The sequence below is a fragment of the Falco biarmicus genome, chromosome 12 (genome assembly GCF_023638135.1).
Source record: "Falco biarmicus isolate bFalBia1 chromosome 12, bFalBia1.pri, whole genome shotgun sequence".
NCBI classification, from domain to species: domain Eukaryota; kingdom Metazoa; phylum Chordata; class Aves; order Falconiformes; family Falconidae; genus Falco; species Falco biarmicus.
The window spans coordinates 15,972,626-15,980,851 of record NC_079299.1 but is presented as its reverse complement, the minus strand read 5'-3'; the positions used below and the strand labels follow the sequence as shown (position 1 = coordinate 15,980,851).

Here is an 8,226-nt window from a genome sequence, read left to right as displayed (position 1 = left end):
TGTAGATTCTGTACTCACATTTGGGGGTGCTAAGAAGATACTTTCTCAGGTTTAAGTCCAGGCAACAGGTTTTGACATCTCCTTTCCGGCTAGGGCGAACAGCTGCTCCCGTTCAGATTCAACAGCTGTGGTTGTGAGATGGATGGAGAGGAAGCGGAGTCAGGTATATCCCTAATAAACGAGGGGAGACCGAGCGTGGCAGCGGGGACGCGGCGGGGGCGGGAGCGCAGCTCAGACCTCGCTACCGCTTTTCTCTTTTGCCATGGTCCCATCGCGAGAGGGAGCGGAACGGAGCTATATTCTCCTTCGCGAAAAGCACACGGTGTGTGCGCAGAGGTCGGGGGTGGGAGAGAGGATTTCTTCTTCTCTCACCGTTTCTGCTCAGAGTACCATTTGCAGTGGATCCGTTCTCCCGTCCCGGGACCGTTCGCTACATCTGCGGCTGAGAACTATCCAGGCGCCTAAGATGGCTGGGAAGTGCTGGTATCGGGATGCTTTCGTTTACGAACACGCACAGTTTGAATCCTGCAGAAGTCGGCCGGCATCGAGACACTTCGCGGCCGAGGGCTCATTTTGTCAAAGTAGGGAGGGAGGGAGGGTGGGAGAATCATGACAGGGGACTTCACGCACCCGTCACCAACATTCCCGAATTTGTTTTAAACGAATTTGGGCTGTGTCTCTCTTGCCCTGCTAAGGAAGCCTCTATTTTGCGTCCCCGGGGGATCCAGGGCGGGGGCTGCCCGCTTGCCACTGCTGCTGTGTGGCAGCACTCGCTGAAAGCCCGCACAGGTAAGAGGACACGGCGCCTCCACAGCGGAGCGCGCTCGGAAAATTCAGGCATGGAAGGCGGATCCGTGCAGGCGTGCGGACATGTTGGGAGCTGGACGCGGGCTGATCCTCTGCCCCCAGCCTCCTCCTTCCCCTCCTGCCTCCCTCCCCCGCCTCATTTCGTCTGCCCGCAGCCCTGGCTCGGCTCCTCTCCGGGAGCCGCCGCCGCCCCGGCCTCGCTTGCCCCTGGGTCCGGCCGCTACGGCCACCCGGGCCGGCACGGAGGCTCCGTCCACGGGCCGCAGAGGGCCGGGCTGCGCGGCGGGGAGCCGCAGCCTGGTCCCCTGTGGCTTTCACTAAATCCCTGACGCGCCGGGGCGGCTAAAAAGGTACCGTGGCAGGCGCCCACAATTGCAGAGAGCTCTCCTGTCGGAGCTGCAAATGGAGTAGAAAGAGCTTTTGGGATTAATTACTATTTCTCCGCAAAAGGGGAACATTAAAGGCCATGGAAACTGCTCCTAGCTGGGGGCTGGGAGGCTCCTCCCGGGCGCCTTCACCTGGGCCAGCCCCGGCGGCCCCGTCCGCCGCGCAGCCCCTGCGCCACCCCCGCGGAGCCGCTGCGCCGCCTGCCACTCGCTTACCGCGCCCGCTTGTCCTACCCCGAATTTCCAGCTTGCACAACCCCCCTCGACTTTCGCTTTGTGTAGAGGGAAAGGGACGGGAAGGAATACCGGTCCCTGCCCCGCACAGTCAGTAAACTTAAAAGGCGGTGTGTAATGGGCGTGCGTGGGTGCTAAGGGTCCGCTTAACCACGCGAAGTGTCTCTGGCTTTTACACGTGTTCCTCTCCTGGATGAGACACCCCGAGACGCTCCTGGAAATCAAGTAGAAATAAATACGCAGCTTCCAGTGATCATAAATGCCAGCGCCTAGCGCACCGGAGCGCGGTGGGGGCACGGCCGGCAGCTAATGAAGAGGCAATCCTTCCCCGGTCCTGTATCATCATGATGCCTCCTCCTAGCTCCCGGGCAGGTACGATCAGCCTGTAATGGGATCCCAGGTCACGAACAGGGTCTCTATTGTACATGAGAGGCCCCTTCCCTATAAAACTCTCCGGCGGCTGTTACTGGGCGCTGGGGAGGGGGGTTAAGCTAACGCGCTTAGAAGGAAACTTTCTGCAAGGGCCGAAGACGGGTTTTTCTCCCCACCGCAGCCGGGGACGGCAGAGCCCGCGGTCCGGAGCGGCGGGGCCGGAATGTAGCTGCGGGGCCGGGACGCGACGGCGGGGCCGGGACGCGACGGCGGGGCCGGGACGGGCCGGGGCGGCGGGGCCTGGATGGGGCGGCGGGACCCGGACGGGGCGGCGGCTCCGTCCCGCAGCGCCCTGCGGAGGGAGGCAGGGGCCCAGGCTCCGCGCTCCCCCTCTCCCCCATGGGTGCCTGCAGCGTCAATCACGGCGGAAATTTCTCCCTCGCTAGCTAATATCTCAGCTCTCAGGGCCGCCTCCGAGTGGATCTGAGCAATCTGTCAACCCAGCCGGGGAGCCACCTCAAAACAGATCGGGTTACCCCTGATTGACAGCGTCACCATGGCAAATAATTTGACTAAAACTATTGTCTTCTCCTGGCAGTCCCCGGGTCAGATAACCGGACCAATCACAGCGCGGATAATCACCTTTCATGCCAGCTTAGAATAATATTATTTAAAAAAAAAAAAAAAAAAGGAGAGAGAGAGAGAAAGAAAGGGGGGAAAAACTCCGAGAGGGAGAGGAGCGAGGGAGCAGGGCTTTACCACTATATTATGTGGGATCTTGCGGCGGCGGGGGGTGGGGGGGAAGCAGGGAGATCCCAAACCGGCGGCCGAGGGGGGTGGGGGTGGGAGAGCCGCGGCCGCTGCGAGCGCTGCAGATAGGAGACAAAAGAGGCACGAAGTTACTCTCGCAACTTGGACTTACAAAAAGGAGGCGGCCGGGGGGAAAAGCCGCCCGCGCTCGGGCTCCCGAGACTTTTTTCTTCGCTCTTCGCCTTTTTTCCCCGGCTCCCGCGGCCGCCCCGGGGCCGGGCCCGCCGATGGCCGCGGCCCCCCGCGCCCGGCCGTGACGCCCGCCCGGGCCCCGCCGGGCGCCGCCGCCCCGGGGCCGGCCCCGCATGCCGGGCGCTGCCCGCCGCCCCGCGCCGCTCCCCTCTATGCGGCCGTAGGGTGCGCGGCGGGGCAGGGCTCACCATGTCGATGCTCCCGACTTTTGGCTTCACCCAAGAGCAAGTGGCCTGCGTCTGCGAGGTGCTCCAGCAAGGCGGCAACATCGAGCGGCTGGGGCGGTTCCTCTGGTCCCTCCCTGCCTGCGAGCACCTCCACAAGAACGAGAGCGTCCTGAAGGCCAAGGCGGTGGTGGCCTTCCACCGGGGCAACTTCCGCGAGCTCTACAAGATCCTGGAGAGCCACCAGTTCTCGGCGCACAACCACCCCAAGCTGCAGCAGCTCTGGCTGAAGGCGCACTACATCGAGGCGGAGAAGCTGCGGGGGCGACCCCTAGGGGCGGTGGGCAAGTACCGGGTGCGCCGCAAGTTCCCGCTGCCCCGCTCCATCTGGGACGGCGAGGAGACCAGCTACTGCTTCAAGGAGAAGAGCCGCAGCGTCCTTCGCGAGTGGTACGCCCACAACCCCTACCCGTCCCCCCGTGAGAAGCGGGAGCTGGCCGAGGCCACTGGCCTTACCACCACCCAGGTCAGCAACTGGTTCAAGAACCGCCGGCAGCGGGACCGCGCCGCCGAGGCCAAGGAAAGGTACGGCTCCCCCGGCTTCCCCCGGCGCCCCCGGCTCCCCTGGCGCCCCGGCCGCGCCTCTGGCCCCGCTCCGCCCCAGCCCCGGCGGCGGGGAGGCCCGCGGGACGGCGCGTCCGCAGGGGCCGCGCTGTCGGGGCAGGCGCGCCCCGGGAGGCAGAGCGGGCGCGGCGGCCCGTCCATCCGCCCGTCCGTCTGTCCGTCCGCCAGAGGGACGCTGGGGCCCCTTCCTCGCAGAGACCCCCGCTGCCCGCGCAGCCGGCGCGGCGGCCCCGGGGCAGCCCCTTCCGCCGAGCGCGCTTCCCACGGCCGGCGGCGAGTCCCGGCTGGGCAGCGCGGCCGCCTCCTTGCCCGCCGTAGCCCGGCGGGGCGCCCGGCCGGTGAGGGTCCGCGGCCCGGCGGCGGGGCCCGAGGGCGCGAGCTCCGCGCCCCGCACCGCCCGGAGCGTACCCTTGAGGGTTACCCGGCGCGGCGAGGGGCGGCCGGCGACGAGCGGGTCCGAGCGCCGTTAGCCGAACTGCCTGTCCCGTCGGCTCCTGGCGGGAGGCGGGAGACCTGGACAGGGAGCGACCGGGGCTGCCTCTTACCTCGCTCATCACATCGCAGTTCGTGTTCACTACCCAGCAAGGTGCTCACCAACGCACGTTAATGGGTGTATATTCTTAGACCGAACGTGATTCTGTAACAATGTTTGTCTCGTTAAATGGAGTGCAGGGACCATTAACTGCAGGGCAGAGGTTAGTGCCTGCATCCTCAGGTATTCGGGATGACTTTTCCGTCAGCAGTCCCTGTGCCTTAGGAAGACGGTTCGAAGAAGCAAAAAGCGTCCTCTAACTGAGCAGTGCCTCCCCGCTAGCTCGCTGAGTTTCCCAGTTCATACGGATCTGATAGTATGACCTGCGCGGTTAAGGGATTAGAAATCTCCCGTAGATCAGTGCCTCTGAGGAGACTTCTAGTTTTCATTTATTCCTAATATGTTTTGGAAATGGCCAGCGCCGCAGCTGTGCAGCCCGGCAGGTTGGGGCTCCGCACAGATTTGCTCCATACATTTCCCAAAATGGTGCTAGCGCTTTAATTTTCCTTCAAATCCTCGCAAGTATTGGTTTTACGAGATGTTAGAGATCCTTTTTATTGCTGATAGCAGGGACTCACCTTCAAATATCCAAAGGAAATGAAGGTTACACTTATTCCATTCTTTTTCTTTTTTTTTCCCCTCCCGGAGAATCAAATTTTAAAGGTCTCCAGAGACAAATAAGATTTTTGACATTGAAAAATACACTCAACCTAATATTACACTCCAGGCATTGGAAAACAGACCGTTCATGGGATTGTCATTCACTCAAGCAAACTTGTTCAAACAGAGCTTTCTTGTCTAATTTTAATTTTTTGGCACCAAGTGTCTCCAGCCACATCCTGCATCCCTTATTGAGGAAAAACCGTCAGCGCAATGGCTTCACTTCTCTCGGTCAAATCCTGCAGGATAGGGCCCCTCTGCCAGATAGTGTGTTTCAAAGCTTCCACAGCAGCTTTTAAATAGACTTGCAATGCCTTCAGTATTTCAGGCAGGGCTGAGTCTAAAGTATTTCTGCGGGACCTATGTCTAAAAGTCGCGTTAGCCTTGACTGGGCGGCCGTCCCCACCCCATCTTGCCCCTTTAATTTAAAAAAAAAAAAAAAGTGTCTATCTATCTATATATTTGCAAGGGCTTGGCCAGCCTCCAGCGATTTCCCGGTGTTTACCTGGTGATGAATTTTGAAATGATGCCCTGCCTTCCCGAGCCGGCCGCCGCTGCCGGTAGGCGCACCGGCGGTGCGGGCTCCCCCCGCCGCGGGGCCGAGCCAGAGCCCACCCGGGCTGCGCCCTCCGCCTCCCGCGGAGGGACGGGGTGATAGCAGCGGGCGTGAGGCGCATTTCCCGACAAGGCCGGGGAAATACGCCAGTTAATTCTGCTTGCTTGCTTTACAGTCCATATTGGGCTATGTTCTGAGCTTTAAGCTCGGGCGAGGGGAAAAAAAACCATCCGGTGCCTTAAGCAAAGCCCGTCCCGCCTGACGCGAGCCTGGGAGGCTGACTGGGGCACAGCGCGGTCCTGCCGGGCTGCGGCCTTCCCAGGAGAAATCGCGGCCGGACTTCTCTTCAGCTCCGGGAGCAGTTTTAAAGTTTAAAAGTTGTTTGTTGGTTGTTGTTTTTTTTTTTATGTCTTCCTCCCTCCCTTCCTTTCCTTCCCCCTCCCTCCCCACGCTGTGCAAACGCTTTGGACGCAGAAAATGACGTTTTGGCAAATTGACACTTTCCGCTGGGCTAGTGGGAGACTGTTTACAAGCTCGGCAGACCTTAGACCTTTGTGCCAGATGAAGAGGCCTTGGAGGTTTGCAGATTTTGTAAACCCACTGTTCCTGCGCTCACCCCCCCGCCCGCCGCCCCGGGAGCCGGCTCCGCGCCGCCCGCCGCCCCCGCTCCCGCGCTGCGCGCCCCGGAGCGGCGGCCACACGGTGATTTCCCTCCCTCTTTTGTGTTTCCTATAGGGAAAACAACGAGAATTCCAACTCCAACAGCCACAACCCGCTCTCGGCGTCAATGAACGGGAATAAGACAGTTTTGGGGAGCTCAGAGGACGAGAAGACGCCGTCAGGGACCCCGGATCACACCTCCTCCAGCCCCGCGCTGCTGCTCAGCTCCAACCCCGGGCTGCAGCCCCTGCACGGCCTGGGCCACCCCCAGGGCCCCAGCGCCATCCCCGTGCCCAGCGCCGACCCCATGCACCACCACAGCTTGCAGGACTCCATCCTTAACCCCATGTCGTCTAACCTGGTCGATCTGGGCTCTTAAAACCATGTACACGCTCCCTCCTTCGCACCAGCCCTCCTTTACTCTATTTTTTCCTTTTTTTTTTTTCTTTCCCCCCTTAATCTTACCAGAGACTCTGAAAGTGATGACAGACTCCTTAGTGGATGTGTTGTGCCCTTTGGCAAGCAGGCTGGCTGCAGGTTTGGAAGGTGTCGGACTCGGCTGTGGGCAGTGATGTTGTGAAAAGCCTTAAGGGTTGCTTAAAGGTGGTCTCAGGCATGTGAGGGCTGTTGGGCAGGAGCTGTGGTTTTCACACGGCAGGCTGTAAGGTGGTTCGGTGTAGCAGCTCTTTTCAGCCTGAACTTCACGAATCTCTCGGTGGTGTCATTCGATCGGGCCGGTCTGTGTGGGAAGAGGCACATTGTAATCTTTTTTTTTTCGGGGGGTGGGAGGAAAGGGGAGCGCAAGGCTGTTGCCATGCCTTTTTGAAAGTTACACATCGCTCCCGTTATTCTATTGTAGTTATGTATCCGTGGCAGGTGTACGATGTACAATTTCAACTAAGAATACAAAAGTTGTAGTCAAGTTATAGCAGCAACACGCGCTCTAGGCAGACTCTGTAACCTTCTTGTAGCTGATGCTATGCAGAGAGACGGCTTCTTCGGCCTTGTCCATGTTGGTGCTTTCGCCATTTGCTGGGTGGGAAAGGAAGTGATGGCCCGGCTCTGGCCCTAGAGGGAAACAGGGGTAGATTCTCCCCTCGGTGTGCAACGAGGGCAGGAGCGGGCTTTAAAAAAAAAAAAAAAAAAAAAAAAAAAGGAATTGCTGCTCAAATTTAGACCTAAACGACAGTATCAACCGCAAGTCACTCACCTTAGTTTTTGTTTATTGTTTATATTATGTGAATACATTCTTTGGAAAATATTTCTGCTTTTATTTTATAATAAAATTTAGAAATCTAACTCGGCGTGCGGTTGCTTCACTCGCCTGCGGGGTGTTTTCGGCGCTCAGAGCGGAGCGGGCGGCCCGGTGGGCTGACGGTGCTCGGCCGGGGAAGGCGGCGGACACCCGGGCGGTATCGGGACCCCCGGGGCTGCCCCCCGCACCCTGTCCCTTTTGGGGGGTCCCGCCGAGCAACGCCCGGGCACGACGGGGCCGTTCCGTTCCGGCCCGGCCCGGGGAGGCGGCGTGCGCCGGGGAAGCGAGGAGGCAAGGGGAGGGGGAAGGACACGCGGTGCTGGCCCTAAGGGGAACGGGGAGGTTGCGCACCTGCTCCCCCGAGGGCACGGCCGGGCAGGCTGCGGGCTTTCCCGCCTCGGTGTCCGCTGGCCCCGGCAGAAAGTCGCCCCCTCGCCCCGAGGGTGGGCGGCCAAGGTGAGCGTGGCCAGACCCTGCTCCGGGGTCCGGCACGGCTGGGCTGCAAGCGCCTTGCCAGCGGCTGTGGCAGTGATGCCGGGAATGGGATTTGTCTATTCCTCTCCTTTTCCTTTCTTTCCTTCCCCCCCCCCCCCCCCCCCAACCCTTTTCTCTAAGCACCGGGTGGCAAAAGAGACAGGCAAGGTGTCTGCAAGTTTGCTTCATTAGAAGATAAGAGCTCAGGGTGATTTCATTACAGCTTGCACCCTCGCTACCAACTCTTTGCTAGAAGCCGAACGTGATACATCATCCGTTAAAATGTTCCTCTGAGCTTGCAACAGGTTTTATGCTTCCCCGCTCCCCCTCTTCCCAAAATGAATTTCTTGTGAAAAATAAACCGAGAAAACGATATGGCTTCAAGCGGGATAGAAATATGTGTAGATCAGCAAAGATCGTGTCCAGGTTTCAGACGCTGGCTGAAATTTCAATCAGCGGGAGTTTTGTGCGGGCAATGTCCTAATTTGATATAATCTGGG

The 8,226-nt window shown here is 59.9% G+C and overlaps 1 protein-coding gene across 1 annotated transcript; it reads left to right on the top strand.

Annotated features, from left to right (window-relative positions):
• The first annotated feature begins 2,687 nt into the window (after window positions 1-2,687).
• SIX2 (SIX homeobox 2) lies at window positions 2,688-7,293 on the top strand. Its single transcript, XM_056357773.1, has 2 exons — window positions 2,688-3,550; window positions 6,073-7,293. The coding sequence occupies exons 1-2, from the start codon at window positions 2,991-2,993 to the stop codon at window positions 6,374-6,376; spliced, it is 864 nt and encodes a 287-aa protein (XP_056213748.1). The 5' UTR covers window positions 2,688-2,990; the 3' UTR covers window positions 6,377-7,293.
• Window positions 7,294-8,226: the final 933 nt, after the last annotated feature.